The sequence below is a fragment of the Palaemon carinicauda genome, chromosome 21 (genome assembly GCF_036898095.1).
Source record: "Palaemon carinicauda isolate YSFRI2023 chromosome 21, ASM3689809v2, whole genome shotgun sequence".
Lineage (NCBI taxonomy): Eukaryota > Metazoa > Arthropoda > Malacostraca > Decapoda > Palaemonidae > Palaemon > Palaemon carinicauda.
Window position 1 is genome coordinate 15184425 of NC_090745.1, and position 22682 is coordinate 15207106.

The 22682-nt window shown below is 41.7% G+C and overlaps 2 protein-coding genes across 2 annotated transcripts in view; both read right to left on the reverse strand.

Annotated features, from left to right (window-relative positions):
• The window catches only part of LOC137615185 (pseudouridylate synthase TRUB2, mitochondrial-like), a 68625-nt gene extending 68428 nt beyond the window's left edge, over positions 1-197 (reverse strand). Inside the window, exon 1 of the mRNA XM_068344828.1 lies at positions 20-197. Coding sequence (XP_068200929.1) covers positions 20-197 — 178 coding nt within the window. The remainder of the gene's footprint in view (positions 1-19) is intronic.
• Positions 198-208: 11 nt separating this feature from the next.
• The window catches only part of LOC137615186 (uncharacterized protein C15orf61), a 549979-nt gene continuing 527505 nt past the window's right edge, over positions 209-22682 (reverse strand). Inside the window, exons 4-5 of the mRNA XM_068344829.1 lie at positions 22022-22154; positions 209-346 (exon numbers count right to left, since the gene is read on the reverse strand). Coding sequence (XP_068200930.1) covers positions 219-346; positions 22022-22154 — 261 coding nt within the window. The 3' untranslated portion in view covers positions 209-218. The remainder of the gene's footprint in view (positions 347-22021; positions 22155-22682) is intronic.

Here is a 22682-nt window from a genome sequence, read left to right on the forward strand (position 1 = left end):
ATATTAAATTTAACAGTACCTTCAATAACTATGTAGGGGACTGCAGGCCGAGGCTCAAGCATGTTCAGATCTCGTGTCAAGTTGTTTATAAGGACTTTTTTCAAGTGTGAAATAGTCATATCAAAGGGCTTGTACACACAAAACACACCCTGAAGCACTTTCCATGCTTCAGGACCATATGAAATTACTTTCTGCATCTTCAGCTTTTCCAGACAATTTCAATGCATGGCCCCACGATCCTCTTCATACAGGAAGTAAATCGTTACAGTTCCCTCTGGTGTATGAATCTTTTCCTCACAGCTGATCAGGAAGGATGCTCCAATACCATAGGCTAAACAAGGTATACCTTTCAAGAAGAAGCAGAAAAAAAGTAAATTACAATCTGGTAACTGATTTCTCATTATGATAAATTAAGTTTGAAGTCCAATCTTGTATAAGAAAAAATTTTAAAATCTATTGTTTCATAGATATATATCTATTAAACTGTATTACCAATAACTACAGTAATTATTAACTTAAGCTAATACCATTTGATTCCATACCAACAGTATACAATAGCACTTCATTAGTTAAGATAGCAAATAAGACCTTGTATTTATTAGAAGGTGACTCTCTCTCTCTCAAAAAAAAAAAAAAAAAAACATCCAAAATGCTGGTTTGTAGAACTGGGATTTGGAGATTACAAGACAAATTCAAATTAGTGGTAACTATCAACATTCTTCTTATTAAACTAACACAGTTGCATTTACAAATGTCATCTCTGGAAAATCCTAAGGCATCATATCCTTCTACTGCCAAAGACATTGACCCCATTTTTCACTCACCAATGTCTCTTGATGCTACAGTAAAGATTTTAACATCCTAATATTGGAAATACCTTCAAAGAGACGGAATGTAAGGGAATCGGGTTAGATTTACGAATTAAGACTATACAGCCTAGCACTGGAGCCAACCTACCTACAAACAAGACCTCTTGAAATCTATACATATGCATAACTGAAGATGAAAAAATAAGCCTCTGACTTTACTATCAGCAATTTTTGGGAGAGTACGATAAAGACAAAACCTTCCAAGCATATAAGTGATAACATTCACAAATCATACATTTGTCACATACAATACTCAGTTACTGAATTTGTCACATCAATCTTGGTCATCATAGCTAAATCCTAATAAAAATATTTTGAAGCATTTCTTAGGAACAAAAAGCTGAAAATTTGTCTAGTGAAAACTTGAGTTATGAATAAATGACTGTTGCTAATCCAAAACAGCTAAATGTTTATCGTGCAACAACAAATAACCAGCAACTAAAATCACATTTATGAACCCACACTCCCTACTATTGCATTCAACAGTCTGTGGGGTTGCATTCCCTTATCTACGGTATATTCACTCACATTTTTTTTAATTTTTTTTTTTTAAGGTATAAACAGTATGAATCAATTGTTATACAGTGCTGTACTAACTTCAGTTACGAGTCACTTTAGATACGAGCATACAAATTTGAATTGGCTTATAAGTATTGCATTGGCCTGCTAGCAAAAATTTTGCATGGTATGGGCATTCTTCTTGGAAAAATACGAGAGAAACTGATTTTAAGCACAGTATGTAGCCACGAGGTGCTCGTATGCCACCCACGCAGTGTTCACGCTGTGTTCATCCAGATAGAGGTAGTAGGTTGGCCAGGGCACCAGCCACCCGTTGAGATACTACCGCTAAAGAATTATGGGGTCCTTTGACTGGCCAGACAGTACCACATTTAATCCTTCTCTCTGGTTACGGTTCATTTTCACTTTGCCTACACATACACTTAATAGTCTGGCCTATTCTTTACATATTCTCCTCTGACCTCATACACCTGACACTACTAAGATCACCAAACAATTCTTTTTCTCTCACGGGGTTAACTACTGTAATGTAATTGCTGAGTGGCCACTTTTCTCTTGGTAAAGGTAGAAGACCCTCTTTAGCTATGGCAAGATCTCTTCTAGGACACTTCAAAATCAAACCATTGTTTTTTAGTCTTGGGTAGTGTCATAGCCTCTGTACCATGGCCTTCCACTTCTTAGGTTAGAGTTCTCTTCCTTGTGGGTACACCCAGGCACACTATTCTATCGTATCTCTCTTCCTCTTGTTTTGTTAAAATTTCATAGTTTATATAGGAAATATTTTATTTTATTGTTACTGTTCTTATATTTTATTTTTCCTTGTTTCCTTTCCTCACTGGGCTATTTTCCCTGGTTGAGCCCCTGGGCTTATAGCATCCTGCTTTTCCAACTAGGATTGTAGCAAGTAATAATAATAATAATAATAATAATAATAATAAGGCTTTAGCAGGGTAAGCAGCAAATCTATTCACCTACAATGCAATGGCTCATTTCCTTGCCATTTTAAAGAAAATGTAAAAGTAGACATCTTTTGATAACTTCCTTGTGACATTTGAACGTATGTATAAAAACATACAACAAAGTGTTCAGAAATCTTATCACTCAAATAGAGAAATTTTGATATTTTACCAGTTCTCGTGGAGGGAGGGTTTCCTTCCGAGCAGTAACCCCCTCCTCCTCCTCTCTCGTCTCCCTCACGCCAACCACAACCCTTATCAAAGTTACTGTGTAATTTAATTTGTTGATTATTTCTATTTTTCAATGTGCATTATTAATTTTCATTCACTTCTGATGTTAGGGATTAAATTTAATAATTAACATAACGAAACCCTTAACAACTGGTATATACAGTAAAATATGTGTATTCATGGATATGTGTGGAACACATCCAGTTACTTCCTTTAATTCCTCATGGGAAAAATTGTTAAAGGATATGAACATTCATGTTGCGAGCTCACTCCCTAGACAAATTAAGCTCATAACACACGGTGCTACTGTATGCATAATAAAGCTGTCAAGCCATTCTGATGTGAACACATGAGACAACTAAGCTGCCAGGATCCTTGTCAGGTCCAAGGCGAAGCCCTAGTGGTGGTGGTGGTGGTGGGGGGGGGGGGGGGGGGGGGTAGTTGTAAGGGCTTTGCCCAACCCCCCCCCCCCCCAATGACAATTTTCAAGGGTTTTGAGGGACATTTGAAGGCTTCTGATAGTGTTATTTTCCTAAAAATGCATCACATGCAATGGATAGAATAAAGACATCAATCAATATAATGTACCTGGTTAAGGTGACAAAAACTTTGTATTTTCTCTAATAATTTTTTCATGTAATATGTCCTTTTTACATGTTATGTTGTTATATAATTATCCAGTTAGAAAATTATTGTAGTTTCTAGTACAGGAATGCTCATGATCATTTTCACTCTATTCACACTGAAAATGATGAGTAGATCACATTTAAAAATTCCAGTTCATGTCAAGCAGTATTCAACATAAAATACACCCTAACTTCTTGAGTAAGGGACTTGTTCCTTAACTACGTTGTCCTTCTGGTTAATGAAATCAAAGCACCTATTCTAAACTGCATGTGTCATGGCTAGGGATACTACACATGCTGCGCAAATTCATCAACATAATTCCCCAATGTCCTGTCGTTAAATTTTTTTTATTTTCCCCAAAAACGTAAGACTTTAACACTGTGCTCAAGTGCGTGACACAAGGCTAAATATGGCATAATCTAATTATTTTTTGTAACTTATGTACTGTACAGTACACTCAATTTTATACAATGTTATTTATTTCATGATACTCTTCCACTTCTCTCTTCTTTTTACCTATATTTTATAGGCCCTTTTCTGAGAAAGAGTGCTAAACAAGCCCATGTCATTTTGGCTTGCTGAAAGTGTAAGCTCTTTATAATGATAAGAAAGAAGAATAAACCAAAAGTAAGAGGGAAGAGAAGTTTGTTTCGTATCATCATGAAAGAATCACCACCACCATACTACCAATTTTCTATTTTGGAATTAACAATTAGCTTTATCTCCTCTACCACAAACAATGATATATGTAATTAATTACATTGATTCTTTGTGTACATGGATAGGACTGTGATAACACACTACCAAACAAAAGAAAAATTTCAATGAATAATATTGTCTGCACAATACAAGTTACTATATTTCATGACCTATAAGACGAGCCTCATTTCAGCAAGTCAGATTCAGGAAAATAGTTTTAAGTGTATTTAAGCATACATTGTTGAAAACTCTAGCTGTACATTACACGAGCAGAAACATACAGTATATTTCCACACATAAGACGACCTTCAGTTACGATGAGATCGTAATTAAGTCAAATTTGAATGAATTTGGGTCATATCTGCTGTATACGACGATTGGTGAATTCCAAACCATCAGTGCATAGGCAAGCTTTTGTTGTATGCTTAAAAATCCAAAATAAATTAAATAGAAAATTTTATATCATGCTTTTGCTAAACACGCAACATAAAACCACAACCACTGCTTTGTTTAAGTTTCATCGCCAATGATAAAGAACAAACGAACGTATGTACATATCTATGTATAAGTTAGCTTTTGCAGCAACAGAAACCTTACCAAGCATTGGTTAAGTAATAATAATGTTATCATTAATTCTATTTTATTTACTTTAACCTTAGTAATTCAAAATAAATGAAATGAGCGATTTTATATAATTTTTTTCCTAATAAACGCTGCCTAAAACAAAAAGTCTTGTTTACATTTCATCGTCAATCATAACGAACAAACTACTGTATTTATCCGTGCAAGTGATAACTAACGATACCAAGCGCTTTTAGTAAAGATGTTAATACAAATATTTTACCTGCCATATCCCTAAAGAGGAAAACCATTTTTTTTTGTGTGTAGTCAACGATAACAAAAGTACTGCTAATGACAGAATGATGTGACAGAGAAGATGGGGCTTGATTGAAGAAAGAGTGAGGATAATTTGAATCAGGGTGGATTTTTTATGAAAAATAAATACAGTATGCTAATCTAAATTTGATTACTACTGTTATTAACGATGCCATTAAAATTATCGAAGGTTAAGGAAAGGAAAAGTTAAAATGTTGCTGAGACCACAACTATAACTAGAAGTTTACATTTTGTCAGCTGATGTTTATAAATGCTAAGTCACAGCATTTCAGATTCAATTGCTTTTATTTTACCGAAGTCATCTTTAAAACACCGGTAATAATACAATAATACCAAGAATAAAAATATAATAAAGATGCATGGAGTTTAGGGCAGATAAAACTATCAAGCATAAGCTAGGTTAGATTAGCCTAGGCCTACGGTAGGTCTCAAGCTTCACCTACGATGTATAAGACGCAGGCCGATTTTTTCGCACAAATTTTGGGAAAAAAGTGTACTATAGGCTGTGAAATGCGGTAATTATGCACAGTATATAAAGTTAATAACACACGAGCACAAACAAAGAAACAGACAACTTGAAAAGCTGAAACTATTAGTTAAGATTAAGAGCAGAATGTTGAGGGGTGATCACATTGCAAACTGGGAAGTGGTGGAATAATGTGGTATACAGTGCCTCAAAAAGACATAAAAAGACACAAGAAATAATGGAAAATGGGGATAGATTACGACCTACAACCAATGGGAGTTCAGAAAGAATGGGTACAAGACCAAAAGGGAGAGGTGAAAACTTATTCATTATCCAGCCTCATAAAAATAAAACTCAATGTAAAAATACTTGCAATGATCCTCAAAAATAAAAGCTCATTGTAAAAAATCTTCCAATGATTCTCTAATTATATGTAAACTTTGAAAGAAATACTATTTTCATTAGTACAGATGACATTAACCTTCCTGTGACAGGATCATACTAGGTCACCGAAAAACATATACTGTAGACCAATATTTTTTGGAATATATAATTATTTCTATGAACTTCCCCTGTTGTTCCTATTGATTTTGTCTCTGAAAGTTTGGAATGTCGTTGTTTCCCTTTAAATAAAGGAAATATGTTCAAATTTAAAGTAATTTGTATTTTTCCTAACAATACAAACCTTGAGCTCTTTAATATTTTTTGCCGAAGCTAGAAGACTTATTATTATTATTACTTACTAAGCTACAACCCAGGTTGGAAAAGCATGATGCCACAAGCCCAGTGGCTCCAACAGGGAAAATAGCCCAGTGAGGAAAGGAACCAAGGAAATACAGTTACATACATACATATACCAAGGCACTTCACCCAATTTTGGGGGGTAGCCGACATCAAACAAATTAAAAAACGGGGACCTTTTCTCTCTACGTTCCTCCCAGCCTGACAAGGGACTCAACCGAGTTCGGCTGGTACTGCCAGGGGTGCCACAGCCCACCCTCCCCCGTTTTCAACCACAGATGAAGCTTCGTAAAGCTGAATCCCCTACTGCTGCTACCTCCGCGGTCATCCAAGGTGACCGGGGGAAACAGCAAGGCCTACCGGAACTGCATCACAATCGCTCGCCATTCATTCCTATTTCTAGCACACTCTCGTGTCTCTCTCACATCTATTCTCCTAACACCCAGAGCTTTCTTCACTCCATCAATCCACCCATACAGTGGCCTTCCTCTTGTACTTCTCCCATCAACTCTTGATCACTTCTCCCATCAACTCTTGCATTCATCACAAGGAAATAACAGAAGTAATTAATAATTAAAATAAAATATCTTAAGAACAGTTACAACACATGAATATTTTATAAATAAACTATAAAAACTTTAACAAAATAAGAGGAAGAGAAATAAGATACAATAGTGTGCCCAAGTGTACCCTCAAGCAAGAGAACTCTAACCCAAGACAGTGGAAGACCATGGTACAGAGGCTGAATAATTACAGTGCAGTATTTAAGGGTAAGGGAGATGTGCATGAGTGTTGTAATTCAAGAGGTATTAGTTTGTTGAGTGTAGTTGGAAAAGTGTATGGTAGAGTAATGATTAATAGGATTAAGGATAAAACAGAGAATGCAATCTGGGAAGTACAGGGTGGTTTTAGAAGAGGTAGGGGTTGTATGAATCAGATTTTTACAGTTAGGCAGATATGCGAGAAATATTTAGCAAAAGGTAAGGAGGTGTATGTTGCGTTTATGGATTTGGAGAAAGCATATGATAGAGTTGATAGGGAAGCAATGTGGAATGTGATGAGGTTATATGGAGTTGGTGGAAGGTTGTTGCAAGCAGTGAAAAGTTTCTACAAAGGTAGTAAAGCATGTGTTAGAATAGGAAATGAAGTGAGCGATTGGTTTCCGGTGAGAGTGGGGCTGAGACAGGGATGTGTGATGTCGCCGTGGTTGTTTAACTTGTATGTTGATAGAGTGGTGAAAGAGGTGAATGCTCGAGTGCTTGGACGAGGATTAAAACTGGTAGACGAGAATGATCATGAATGGGAGGTAAATCAGTTGTTGTTTGTGGATGATACTGTACTGGTAGCAGACACAGAAGAGAAGCTTGACCGACTAGTGACAGAATTTGGAAGGGTGTGTGAGAGAAGGAAGTTGAGAGTTAATGTGGGTAAGAGTAAGGTTATGAGATGTACGAGAAGGGAAGGTGGTGCAAGGTTGAATGTCATGTTGAATGGAGAGTTACTTGAGGAGGTGGATCAGTTTAAGTACTTGGGGTCTGTTGTTACAGCAAATGGTGGAGTGGAAGCAGATGTACGTCAGAGTGAATGAAGGATGCAAAGTGTTGGGGCCAGTTAAGGGAGTAGTAAAAAATAAAGAGTTGGGCATGAATGTAAAGAGAGTTCTGTATGAGAAAGTGATTGTACCAAGTGTGATGTATGGATCGGAGTTGTGGGGAATGAAAGTGACGGAGAGACAAAAATTGAATGTGTTTGAGATGAAATGTCTAAGAAGTATGGCTGGTGTATCTCGAGTAGATAGGGTTAGGAACGAAGTGGTGAGGGTGAGAACGGGTGTAAGAAATGAGTTAGCGGCTAGAGTGGATATGAATGTGTTGAGGTGGTTTGGCCATGTTGAGAGAATGGAAAATGGCTGTCTGCTAAAGAAGGTGATGAATGCAAGAGTTGATGGGAGAAGTACAAGAGGAAGGCCAAGGTTTGGGTGGATGGATGGTGTGAAGAAAGCTCTGGGTGATAGGAGGATAGATGTGAGAGAGGCAAGAGAGCGTGCTAGAAATAGGAATGAATGGCGAGCGATTGTGACGCAGTTCCGGTAGGCCCTGCTGCTTCCTCCGGTGCCTTAGATGACCGCGGAGGTAGCAGCAGTAGGGGATTCAGCATTATGAAGCTTCATCTGTGGTGGATAATGTGGGAGGTTGGGCTGTGGCACCCTAGCAGTACCAGCTGAACTCGGCAGAGTTCCTGGTTAGGCTGGAGGAACGTAGAGAGTAGAGGTCCCCTTTTTGTTTTGTTTCTTTGTTGATGTCGGCTACCCCCCAAAATTGGGGGAAGTACCTTGGTATATGGATGGAGTTAACCCCTTGAGAGAAGAATTGTTTGGTAATCTCAGTGTTGTCAGGTGTATGAGGACAGAGGAGAATATGTAAAGAATAGGTCACACTACTCAATGTATGTGTAGGCAAAGGGAAAATGAACCTTACCACAGAAAAGGTTCCAATGTAGTACTGTCTGGCCAGTCAAAGGACCCAATAACTCTTTAACGGTAGTATCTTAACGGGTGGCTGTTGCCATAAAACTTTTATTGAGGTATAACAACCCCACCACTAGTTAGGAGGTGAGGATTAGGGGTAGTACGGCTACCCCGCTATCACACCTGTGTTGTCTCACCACTTCTGATTGCAGGAAAGACTTGCAGGAGGATAGGTGATGGAAGGCCAAATTTGTATAAAGAGCTCAAAGTTTGTATTGTTAGGAAAAATAAAAATTACTTCAAATTTGTCATCTGTTCCATAACTAATACAAATACTTTCGCTCTCTATTAGAGAAGACTCGCCCTAAGGTGGGTGGAAGTCCTAACCAACCGGCTGGTTTTTTACCCTGGGTTTTCCTCCGTGCTACACACGCATCAAGAGGAATAACCCTGACACCTCGCTAAAACCTCATGCAATAGCATGCTTTAGCGGCTGAGCAATCCAAGTGATTGTGTAATACTAACTATGTGACTTGTCTAATTAAGAATCCTCCAAGATCATAGGATTCTTTGAACCAACCATAGACGTTACCAAATTCCTACCCGCAAAGGGGAATGGAGACATAACACGTATATAATTCTATACCACGCTAAACAAGGGAAATGGTTATTACCTGCAGTCAGAGGAGGCCATCTTGCAGAGTACTATTTGAGCCGTTCCCCTAGAGAGGGGAAGATGAAAGAAAGGAGCCAGTCTTTCTTATCATTAACCCAAGACTTAATCCCGGATAACCTCTGCCTTTTAGCATCTGCTACTTGTCATCAAGGAGCTTGAGATGTTTAAACAACTTGTTGTGTAGCTACCACAGGACCGATGGAGAACGTATCCATGTTCTTGTGGGTTAAGTCTTGTTGGTTCTGGGCAGCGAGGGTCGTTTGACGCTTCCACACACCCGCCTGAAGGACTGGCACCACAGTAGTTTTCTTGAACGCTAGGCATGCACTTATGCCCCTAACATTATGAGCTCTAGGTTTCCGTGACTACGGAGAAGAATCAGGATGCAAGGACCCATCTATGACCTTACGAATCTACGCCAAGATGGCGTTCTTGGCAATTCTTCTTTTAACCTTCCCTGTGCTGATGAAGACACCTCTCACTTGGGGGTGAGCTCCTGCAGTTCTTTTGAGGTAACACCTCAAAGCCCTCACCAGGCGCAGTAGTAGTTATCCGGGTCGTCAGTTACATTACAGAAACTCTCAATCCGGAAGGGCCTGAATTTATGATCCGTTACTCATGGATTTTGAGTCTTGGCGATAAACTCAGGGACAAAGCCAAGCATTACCTCTTCCCCATCCCCTTGAATGGAAGATGTAGGATAGACCATGAAGTTTGCTTATTCTCTTGGCCGAGGCCAAAGCAAGCAGGAAGACCGTTTTCACTGTCAAATGAAAATCTGATGCCTGATGTAACGGTTAATAGGGAGCTCCTTTTCACAATCGAAAGACACGAACGATGTTCCATGGAGGTGGTCTAACTTCCAACTGAGAACAGATAAGCTCGAAACTCCGTATGAGATAATTCCAACAATGAGGAAATGTTAACTCCCTTTAATCTAAAGGCGAGGCTCAAGGCTGAGCAATTACCTTTCACCATTGAAACCGAGAAGAATTTTTCCACACAAAGGTATACGAGAAAATACGCTATCTCTAGGATAGTTTCATCGAGGGGAGAGAGACCTCTTCCACAACACCAACCACAGAAGACCAACCACTTTGCCTGGTACATTGCAGCTGAAGATTGCTCAAAGTATCCAGATATCTTTTTTGCAACAGGTTGCGAAAAACCTGTGAGGAGATGCTGGATAACCTCCATGCGTGAAGACGTAGCGACTTTATGGTTTTGTGGAAGATCTTCGCGTGTTGCCGTCTGAATAGATTGTGATAGGGAGGGAGTTCTCTCGGGACTTCTGCTAGCAGCTGAAGAAGGTCCAGGAACCATTCCGCAATATCTGTATGCCATAGCGGAGCTATGAAGGTCATTACCAGGTTGTTGGACGTCATCACTTTGTTGATTACACTTTGTATGAGGCAGAACGGGGATTAACGCATAGACATGGATGTCGTCCCACTGTTGTTGGAATGTGTACTGCTAGAGTTCTTGAGGATCTGGCACAGGAGAGCAGTACAACGGGAGCTTGCTATTCAGGGATGCTGTGAACAGGTCCACTGTCAGAGAACTCCATATGGTGTGGGCAATTACATAAATGATGAGGCGGTGAATTAGACAAATTTTACATCGTAAGAGGATTTATTGTCCAAGTTAATTTTCACATAAAACATGAGCATAAATCTTCTTTAAATAGAGTGAAATAGAACTTGAAATCTTGGGAATTACATAACAGAAGAAATAAAAGTCTCTAGCTGCCTTTCAAATTATCATAATGGTAATTTACTTGTAAATTATAGACACACGCAGGGAGAGCAGACACAGGGGTAGACAGTTATAGGATCAAGATTGCTACAACTAAAAAAGAAGTCATTACAGTAGATGTCTCGTAGCGTATCGACGCCTGCCATGGTTGAGGTAGGCTTACCATGGCAGGTGGGCCTATTGCTGGTTGCCCACTCACTACTGGGACTCGAACGTAACTCTTATTCGACTGGGGTAATCTTGTTTTCCCAGCTGTTCTTATTCCCACACATTGTTGGGGGTTGGGGGTTGAGGGTTTGTCTCGCCTTGGGGTAGCGGTGGCAGGTGATGCAACTGCACCAGACTGGTTCTCCCCCTCCATCCCCTCTCCCCGGTGTACCTATTGACATAGAAACAGATTCAATACATGTGTGCTTGGGTCAGCAAATACCAAATAATGAGGAAAGTGGCTCAAACTGCTTCCCACACTTCATGGATTGGGGAGATGAGGTCATACGTCAGCAACCGGCGCCCTACGTCCTGCGCATTTACTTTAGTTTATAATTTTGGCATTTGTCTAAAATTATTTATTTATACGTGACAGCCCACTATCCGAGTCACTCTGCTCAGGTTGTCTGCGAGCACATTACACTTGCCTGGAATGAAGCAAGCTGATAGCAACACCGAGTTATTTTCTGCCCATCTTAGCATCCCCACTGCTAGATGGCAAAGATGTTGAGGAAAGGTACCACCTTGCTTGTTTGCATATGTCACTACTGTGGTATTGTTACACATCAACACCATGGTGTCACCTGAAAGGAGCTGAAGAAACTGTTGCAGGGCCAAGAAAGTCTGCCCTTATTTCCAGAAGATTTATATGCTGAGATCTTTCGGACTTAGACCAGAGCCAGGACGCTGTGTGATGCAGCATACGGGCCCCCACCTTTTGATACATCCGTAAAGAAGGTTCTCATCTGTTACCCACAACCTCAGGCTAGTCTTCCTCCAACCATCCGTTGCTCTTTCTACGTCTTCGGTGCTGAAGAGGGAAGGTTCTTCCAAGGTCGACGTTTGCAGCTTCGTAACCTCTGTCTTAAGGACCTGCCTGTGAATGAATGAATGAATGATTTAAAGTCCTCTGGCATCCTGACATTGTAGGTCATTAAACGCCAATATCGTTTATTATAAACCAAGACTAAAAGAATATTCAGTATAAACCAGAAAGGAAAATATGTTATAAAGGTTAAATAGCATTCAGAAGACCTGCATCTGAAATCAATTTGAAAATGCCGCTAGCATTGTACAACACATCATGTCCAAAGATCTTGGCAAGGATGAACCTGCCATTCTCACCTCGAGCCTCAAACAGATATCTATTTCTTTCTGAACATTCAGTCGAGACCTGCCTTTGAAACCTCTGTATTACCCCATCCCGTTGCTTGAGGATGATGTTGGCCCATAAGGTAAGAACTTGGTATGCTGGGAACTCGATGGTTCTCATCTCTGAAAGCAAAAACGTTGCTATGGACTGTGATGCTCCCCTTGGTCCAGTACTCAGTCCTAATCAGGTGGCCCACCAACCCCATGTTAAGGGCATCGCTCGCTGAAAAGGTGATGAGCAGCATTGGCAGTCTCTGGAATGAGATACCGTTTGTTAGACACTATCACCAGATCTAGTGGCAATGCTGCCAGGGTCTACAGTACTCCATCACTTCATAATACCTCCTCTTTTGGGTGAAAGGAGGAGGGAGGAGCTTATATGAATCGCTGGCTCGAAGTAACTGCGAACTGCGAACTGCGCGATCTGGGAGAAGCCCTTCTTCCTGGCACCCTTCAATCCCCTTGACTAGGGCAGAGCTGCGCTAGTCTTGGTAGGCTTCCGTTTCCCCTAACGAACGAGCTTATGGTATGCTGCGTGCTCGCGACTCGTTGCATGATCGCGTGACAAAATGCTTTAATGCACTGCTGCGCTGCTGGCTGGTCACGAGCTGATGCTGTAGTGAAGCTGTGAGCTGAAGCTGAAGTGAAGCCTCGAGCTGAAGCGTCATCACAAGCTGAAGTAACACTGCGAGTTAAAGCACTATTGCAATCGCGAGCTGAAGTAACACCAAAAGTTGAAGCACTAATGCAACCGCAAGCTGAAGCGCTTTCACAATTGCAAGCTGATGGGCGATCACGTGTGGAGGAGATGTCACGAGAAGCGCAGTCATATGCTGGATCCTGGTAGCGAGCTGGTGAGGAGTGTCATCTGAATACAGTAATGTTGAACAATGTTTGGGAGATTGCGTCAGTCGTCTCTACTGTCGGTGCTGCGAGCACTGATCATTGTCGGCGAGATCTCTCTGATCACACAAAGATCGCTCAAGCGAAGTTAGCAATGTTGCGTTGATCGTCAAGACTCCCTTGGGAGTGTGACGAGCATTCCTGTGAAGGTCTGAAGCACGAACTGGGCGAAACAAGAAGATAGGACGAGAAGAGTCTGCTGGGCGAGACAAGCTATTATTATTATTACAAGCCAGGCTATAACCCTAGTTAGAAAAGCATGATGCTATAAGCCCAAGGGCTCTAACAGGGAATAATAGCCCAGTGAGGAAACAAAGAAATAAATAAACTACAAGAGAAGAATAAACCATTAAAATAAAAAATTTCAAGAACAGTAACATTAAATTTGACCCTTCGTATATAAACTATGAAAACTTCATATAAACAAGAGGAAGTGAAATAAGATAGAACAGCATGCCCGAGTGTACCCTCAAGCAAGAGAACTTTAATCCAAGACAGTGGAAGGCCAAGGTACAGAGGCTATGGCACTACCCAAGACCAGAAAACAATGGCTTGATTTTGGAGTGGCCTTCTCCTAGAAGAGCTGCTTACCATAGCTAAAGTCTCTCTTCTACCCTTCTAGAAGGGCAAGTGAAGAACGACAGTCGTTGGAAGTGTCAAACTTACCAGCAAGGTACTGTATCGCAGCTTCACCCAGCCTACTAGCTACCTCATCTACATGATCAGAAGAACCACGCTCCGAGGGACTACAGAAAGGCATACACGAATTCATCAACCTTCTCTTAGCCGCGCAAGGCAGGTACCACTTCGGGAAGGACTTTACCCCAATCAGGAACGGTGTCCACAGCAATTAGCACGAACAAGCATTAGAATTCCCCCTCCCTCCTCCACCTGAGCAAGCTCAAAACGAAGGAGCGCGCCATCGTCAACATGCTGACCAGGAACTGCCGCAGGCGAAGCCTGTGACGGTAAGAAGCAGAGACTTCCATGGGCAGGGTCGCTATAGACTCCACCGGTGCATTTCCTTCGAAGTCTCTAAGAGGAGGATTGAGATCAACCTCTGAGGAAGCCGGTTTACTCTTCCTCTGCACCCCCAACTGCAGAAGCTCACGGACACTCTTCTTCGAAAGGGGACCAGCGATCCCCAAGGACTGCCCCAGCTGGAGTACATTATCCACTGTAAAAGAGTCACCTGAGAAAGAAGGTACTCGATCGATCCCCTGCCGAGGGTGATCGAGGAAGAGATTCAGGCAGAGATCGAGAGGTCGAAGAAGAAGGGTGAGATTTCTTCCCCTTCGAGGATGACCCCAAAGGAGACGAATCCCTCTTCCACTTCTTCCGCCTTCCACCAAACCTCTCCCACTCGGGGGATGACCACTCCCAACATTCAATGCAGGTATCCTCCTGTGTATACGAACGTCCTCCGCAGGCTCGACACGGAATGAGGATCCGTCTAAACCAGAGACAAGAAAGTGCCACATTCCTGCCCCTCAGGTCCAGGACAAGCCTGCATACCAGCCTAGAAGAAACAATCGCACCTGAAACAAAATACCAAAGAAAAAGATGGCAGTCAGTAAACAACGGTAGAGAGAGAAACAACGTCCACTCTTAACCGAGCCAAAATAAAAAATGACTGGACAACAGAGGTTTGTGTGTGAGGAGTAGCCTCTACTACCCTCAACCCCCTGCTAACTAGCAGTAGGGTAGTTGTACTTTGCTAAAAGTCTTATGGCTAGTCTTTCACCTTCACCGGAAGTATATTCCCTAAGTATATTCCCTAATAAAGAGCGAAATTGTTTGCATTAGAGACAAAACAATCTCATTTTCTTTCCTTCCAATACAATGATGTCTCTATTAACGCACAGTGGAACCTCTACATACGATTGTCTTTACATACGATTGTTCCAACATCCGAAGTAAAATTCTATCAAATTTTTGTCTCGACACCCGAAGTAATGCTCCAACATCCAATGTAGATCTTGTTTACGTCGGTAGATGGCAGCCATCGAGCGTCGAGTTGGTCTGTTTTCTGTTCTCGTGTGTATCGTGTGGTTGTCCTCTGTTCGGTCTGTTATTAACAGTGCTTATTATCTTCCTTTTCTCATGTTTCCTCTTTTATTTCACCTTTAATCATGGTGCCTAAGAAGCTTAGTTTCAGTACAGGTATTAATAGTGGTGAGAAAAGGAAGAAGGCAATTCTTTCATTAGAATTGAAGCAAGAAATTATAGAAAAACATGAGAGCAGTGTGCATGTGAGTGATCTGGCTAAACAATATGGCCGGAATATGTCTACGATCTCGACGATCATCAAGCAGAAGGCAGCCATAAAAGCAGTCAAACCATCGAAGGGGATCACCATTATTTCAAAACGTCGTAGCAATACCCTGGAAGAGATGGAACGCCTTTTGTTGATGGGGATTAAGGACAAAGAGATTGCTGGCGATACAATCACTGAAACGATCATTTGTGAGAAGGGCCAGCGTGATGAATAGAAAGAAAGAAAGAAAGTGAAGCCAAGAAAACTAAGATGGAATTAACAAGGTTTTTTAAAAAAGTCCTCTATCTATTTATTTCTCTCTAAACATAGCATTAACATGCTCTTTAAATAAATTCTCTCTCTCTTGGTCTTCTTCGCTGTTAGTGTTAGAGACGTCTATTAATTTTTTTCTGAGAGAGAGAGAGAGAGAGAGAGAGAGAGAGAGAGAGAGAGAGAGAGAGAGAGAGAGAGAGAGAGAGAGAGAGAGAGAGAGAGAGAGAGAGAGAGGGTGGGCCTTAAAATATATATACCTGTATATAACTGCCAGGTAAGTATTCATAAAACTTTGTTTTATCATAAAAACTCCATTTTTATGAATAGAACTTACCTGGCAGTTATATATATATAGCTGATTCACACACTTGGTGGAGGGAGACAGACAGTAAACATCGTTGGAAAACAACAAAAAGTTGTAGGAGAGAAAACACCTTAATTCCTTACCTGCTAAGGTAGCTGACTTCAAGGTTCCTGCCTCTTGAGTCGCTTTCCCTTAGAAGTGTCAGCCAGGAGTGGACCTGTCATGCTGAAAACAACTCAATTGAGTCTGTCAACGGGGTGAGACCAACAACTTGAATAGATTTCGGAACTACCTTCGTCCCTTATATTAAAAACTGCAACCTTACTAAAACTAACCACCTAACCTTACAGAATAGATAAAAACTATCTATCTAGACTGAAGGAACTGTACCACAAGTCGACGCCCTCAGACAACCATAAAAACACCAACCTACACACAGGTATACAAAAGCTAAGGTTGAGGGGAGGTAGTAACTCCTTTGCCTAATACAGAAGCCGTAGCTACGTATGGGCCCAAGGAATAACATCTTTCGTAATCCACTCTTACCTCTCTAAGGTAATGAGAGGCGAACACAGAGTTGCTTCTCCAGAACGTTGCATCCATAATTTGCCTAACTGACATATTCTTACGATATGCCAGCGAAGTAGCAATAGCTCTTACTTCGTAAGCCCGTACTTTCAAAAGGTCGAAGTGCTCTTCTTCACACGAGAGGTGAGCTTCTCTTATAGTCTCTCTCAGGAAAAAAGACAAAGCGTTCTTTGAAAAGGGTTTTTGAGGATCTTTCACCGAGAACCATAAGGAGCTAGAAGCTCCTCTCACGTTCTTAGTGTGACACAAATAAGCTTTAAGGGCTCTAACTGGACAGAGGAGCCTCTCCTGCTCTTGACCCACTAGGTTAGTGAGGTTAGGGACCTCAAAAGTCCTCGGCCAGGGTTTTGATGGGTTCTCATTCTTGGCGAGGAAGTCAATCCTTAAAGCACAAACCGCTCCATTCTGATTGAAGACCACTTGTCTTTCAACAGCATGCACCTCGCTGACCCTTTTAGCTGTGGCTAGTGCCATTAGGAAGAGGGTTTTCTTCGTTACATCTCTAAGAGAAGCTTGCGAGATAGGTTCGAACTTCTTGGTGCAAAGAAACTTTAGAACCACATTCAGGTTCCAAGAAGGGGGCTTTAACTGAACCTGTTTAGTTGTTTCAAAAGACTTCACGAGGTCTTGCAAGTCTTTATACCCTTTGATGGTAGATACTGCCAGTTTAGCATCCTGTCTGAGGTATAATAAAAAATCAGCAATCTGACTCACAGAGGTAGTGGATGAGGAAACTTTGTGCTACCTACACCAAGCTCTAAAAGTCTCCCACTTAGATTGGTAGACCCTTTGTGAAGAGACCCTCCTCGCTCTGGCGATAGCATTTGCAGCTTGTGCCAAAAAACCTCTCGCTCTTGACAAGCTTCTCGATAGTCTGAAGGCACTCAGTTTGAGAGCGAGGGGGTTTTCATGATACCTCTCGAAGTGGGGTTGTTTGAGAAGCTCTGGACTTGCAGGAAGGGTTCTTGGGAAGTCCATCAACATGTCTACTACTTCCGTGAACCATTTTCTCGTTGGCCAGAATGGAGCTACTAGTATCATTCATCCCGAATCGAGGAGAGCGAATTTCCTGACGACCAGATTGATGATCTTGAACAGGGGAAACGCATATGTGTCTAACCCCGTCCAATCCATCAAAAAGGCGTCTACCGCTATTGCCTCGTCTGGAACTAGAGAACAGTAGTTGAGGATCCTCTTGTTCTGGCTGGAGGCGAAAAGGTCTATTATAGGCCTCCCCCACAACTTCCAAGGACTCTGACAGACCTGCTGGTTGAGAGTCCATTCTGTGGGAAGAACTTGCCCTTTCCTGCTAAGCATGTCTGCTCTTACATTCCTCTGTCCCTGTACGAATCTTGTCAACAGTTCTACTTTGTTTTCCTTTGACCAAAGAAGAAGCTCTCTTGCTGTTTCGAACAGAGACAGAGTGAGTCCCCCCTTGCTTCCTGATGTAAGCCAGAGCCGTGGTGTTGTCCGAGTTGACCTCCACTATCTTCCCTGACACTTGAGTCTTTGAAGGCCTTTAGCCCTAACAGAATGGCCATCAATTTCTTCCTGTTGATGTGCCAACTGAACTGACTCTTTTCCCAAGAGCCTGACACCTCCTTGCTTCCTAGTGTTGCTCCCCATCCTGACTCCGACGTGTCTGAGAATAACACTAGGTCTGGGTTCTTCTTGTACAGGGAGATCCCTCCCCCTAAAAAAAGCTGGATCCAGACACCACATCAGATGATCCTTGACCTCTGCTGGAATGGGGAAGGAAAAGGAGTCTTCCTGTTCCACACCCTTGATAGGAAGTGTTGAAGAGGTCTTACGTGGAGTCTCCCCAAAGAGACAAACTGTTCGAGGGAGGAGAGAGTCCCCAGTAAACTCATCCACTCCTTCGCTGAGCACTTCTGCTTCTTCAGGAATTCTCGGACCTTCTCGAGGCACCTGGTCTGCCTCTCCTGGGAGGGAGAAGCCCGAAAAAGAACTGAATTCAGAACTATCCCCAAATAGAGAATAGTCTTATTCGGCTCGGTCTGAGATTTCTCCCTGCTGATGACGAGACCCAGTTCTTGAGCCATCATGAACGTCTTTTGTAGGTCCTCCAGACATTTTTCTTTTGACCGTGATCGTATCAACCAATCGTCCAGATAAAAGGATAACCTTATCTCCTCTTGATGCAGCCAGCCTGCCACGTTCGCCATTATCCTGGTGAAGACTTGAGGAGCAGTGCTGAGACCGAAGCAAAGTGCCTTGAACTGGAAGCACTTGCCCTGGATCACAAATCTCAGATGTTTCCTCGAAGTCGGATGGATGGGGACGTGAAAATAAGCATCCTGCAAATCGAGACACCATCCAGTCCCCTGGACATACTGAGTCGTCTCCATGGTGAACTTCGTCTTCTCCATGAAGACGTTCAGAGAGCTGACATCCAGAACGGGTCTCCATCCACCCGAGTTCTTGGGTACCAGAAACAGGCGATTGTAAAAGCCTGGGGAGGAAAGGTCCAGAACTGGTTCTATCGCTCCCTTGTCCAGCATCTGGTCGACCAGATCCAGAAGAGCCTTTTGTTTCCCCGCATCTGCATACTGAGCTACTAAGGCTAGAGGAGTATCTGAAAGAGGAGGCTTCTTCAAAAGGGGGATCTTGTATCCTTCCTTGATGACTGAGAGGGACCAGGTGTCCGCCCCTCATCTCTTCCAAGACTGCCAAAAACGTGATAGTCTTGCCCCTGCCGTTGTCTGGAGGACTTGTACTTCATTTCTTGGAGCGGTCCCCTGACTCCTGTCTTCTTCCTCTAAAGCCCTACCCCGAAAGGGCTGTTGGAATTTCCTCTCCTCCCTCTTCAGAGACGAAGGAGCGACTGTCAAAGGCTTGCGAGCCGAGCGCGATAAAAGGTCTTGAGTGGCCTTCTGCACAAGAGAAAGCGTAATATCCCTGACAAGGGCCTCAGGAAAGAGATGTTGCGACAGGGGGGCGTAAAGGAGTTCAGACTTCTGCGCAAGTCACAGATCTCGAAGCAAAGGAACATAACAGGGCCCTCTTCTTCAAGACTCCTGCTGAAAAAAGGGAAGCCAACCCATTAGCTCCATCCCTAAGAGCTTTATCCATGCAGGACATGATACTCGTCAGGTCTTGTGTTCCCTCCATTTGCTCCGTCTTCCTGCCCAGAGTCCCTAGAGACCAGTCCAAAAAGCTAAAAACCTCAAACGCTCTAAAAATGCCTTTGACGAGGTGATCAAGTTCGGACATCGACCACATAACTTTGGCCGAGTTGAGTGCATGCCTTCTGGCAGAGTCCACGATACCAGAGAAGTCACCCTGAGAGGAGGCAGGCACTCCCAGACCCAGAGGTTCCCCAGTCTCGTACCACATGCCAGCCTTCGAAGAAAGACAAGCCGGTGGAAAAGAGAAGGTGGTCTTGACCGCTTGTCTACATTCCTTCATCCATTCGTCTCCTTTAGCGAGAGCCTTCTTAGCAGAAATAGAGAGCTTCATCTTGATGAAGGCCAACTGTTTCTTGGCCTTCTTCCTGCTAAACTTGAGGGTACACTCGGGCACACTTCTATCTAGTTTCCCTTCCTCTTGTTTTGTTAAAAGTTTTTTTTATAGTTTTTATAGGAAATATTTTTTTTTAATGTTACTATACTTAAAATATTTTACTTTTCTTTATTTCCTTTCCTCACTGGGCTATTTTCCCTGTTGGGGCCCCTGGGCTTATAGCATCCTGCTTTTCCAACTAGGGTTGTAGCTTAGCATTTAATAATAATAATAATAACTGAGATTGAAGAGAACGAGGAGCAGAAGGTTGAAATTCTTCCCCATACAGCTCAAGGAGGGAGCAAGAGAGAACCTTGTAGTCGCCAGCAGCGTCAGCAGGCTTGTCTTCGTCCTCTGAGACATCATCTAGATCCTGTCCCACCTCTACTACAGCTTTCGTTCGGGTAGAAGGTTCCCCTGAATCCAAAAGAGGAAAATCGTAGGAAGCGTCCTGTAGAAGAGGGCTGCAAGCAGCCTGACACCGAGAACCGCTTACGTAGTGGCGCCGAGCGCAGGTGTCGTCCTGGCGCCGCGAGTCGGAAGCGTCCTGGCGCCGAGCGCTAGAAGAGTCCTTGAGGCTGTGGGAGGAAGCGTCCTGGCGCCAAGAGAAGGAAGCGTCCTTACGCTGAGGACTGCAATCTTTATATCAAAGAATGCCATGGCTTCATTCTTGAAGTCCATTGTTATAGGATCAAAGAAGGAGATAGACAAACCAGAAATGAGGTTAGCCAAAAGGAAGACTTGCACTAATAGGGGAGTGGCAACATTCCTCAACATCATCAGAAATTAATCTCTGGAAAGGGAAAGAGTGTAGAGTACACAGGAGATGTGCCTATGTTTTTTGTCATGTATTACGAGTGTAGAGTACACTGGAGATGTGCCTATGTTTTTTGTCATGTATTACTAAGTAAGATGGGCAAAGATCTTTTATTGTTGGTCCTTGGGGTTCATAGTAGCAGGAGACATACAGCATCAAGTTTACAGTGACTAGGCCAATTTCTACTAAAGAAGGAATAATTACCTAACCTAGAATCAAGAATTACTAGTTATTAAGAGCTAAAATCACATGATATTACAAATTTTAGAATCAGAGCGGTACCTCAGCAATTGTAGTAAAGATACCACTTTGAAACAGTACAGGATCCAAATGGAATGCAAGTAGAGGTGCTCCCTATGATAAACAGAAGTCTGGAAAGAAGCACAAACGAAGGAGACAAGACCACACAAGCAATAACTTTACAATTTTTAAAAAGTAAAAATCTTTTCTGCATTATCCCTATCCCATCTTCCTGTTAAGTACTGTACAAAAATCAGCAATACGCTTCAGAAAGATTCATTAAATCAAGCAGAATTTTTAATATTGGAATTATTTCAATACTTACCATAGTTTATTAGCATTTCTCATTCACCTCCCCACAGATAGTGGCAAGATATATTTTTAGTGTAGTTAGGAGTCTTCCCCAAAAAAGAATGACCCACTAGAACTAAAATAGGTGATAGTTGTATGTATGACTGGAGGGTCCTTTGAGAAAGTGGAAGCATCACACCAAACAGGGAGAGCTTTGAGTTTTTCTTTTGGAGGACAAGCAGTTAACTTCGATAGGTAATTAAATAATTTCCTCATATATTTTGTTCAGAACCAACCCAAGCATTTATAATTAATGATGGTTTGCCACTTCATTGGATAATGGTTTTTCTTATTATTCTCATCTACTATATATACTTCTCATGTTGATTTTCCTCTTACTATTCTTTATCCACTTATTCTTGCTCCTTTTCTTCTTTCTAATCTATTTCTCTCTTTTCTATAACATGTGCCTACGTTTATTTGCATAGGATTTAACCAATACAGTATCTAAAATAACCAAACTTTTCCAATATACTATAGTGTAATGAATTATTTGCAACCCACCTAGATTCATCACTTTCAGGATCCTGAAAAATCGGTCTTCTAAAGAAAGGTCATCATGCGGTCTACGGGAACAGTGGTATTTTATGTAAGGCCAACATCCAGTACGTAAAATGTGATAATTAACGTTGTCTACCTGCAAATTAAAACTGAACAATCAAATTTACATAAAACAGCTTAGTAGAGTTATCATAATTAAAACAATTATCAAGTTGTTATACAAATTAAAATTGATGTGTACAAAACTTATAAAATACTGTATCTGAATTAATTACATACAGGACAATTTTAAAACAAACTTTATTTCATGGATGTCATAAATTATTAATTGTTCAAATAAACTAAACCACTATTGAATTTCAGCTTGTTCAGCTGAACCATAGTCTAAAGGTCAGTGGGATATCCCCTATAGGTAGAAATCAAATTATTACTGTTATAATTACATGTTGCACAGTAATGCACAAATAACTAAAAAACAATCTAGACAAGATTGCTGATGAAATTCTGAGCAATACAGTACTAATAAATTAACCATCAACAGTAAATGTCGAGATTAGTACTGCAATACTAAGACAAAAACACTTTAAAACTCGAGGGCAGATGAAAAGCACTGCTGTCAAAAACCAGACCAAGAATGAGAGGGATTTCCCCTACAAGGAGAAGC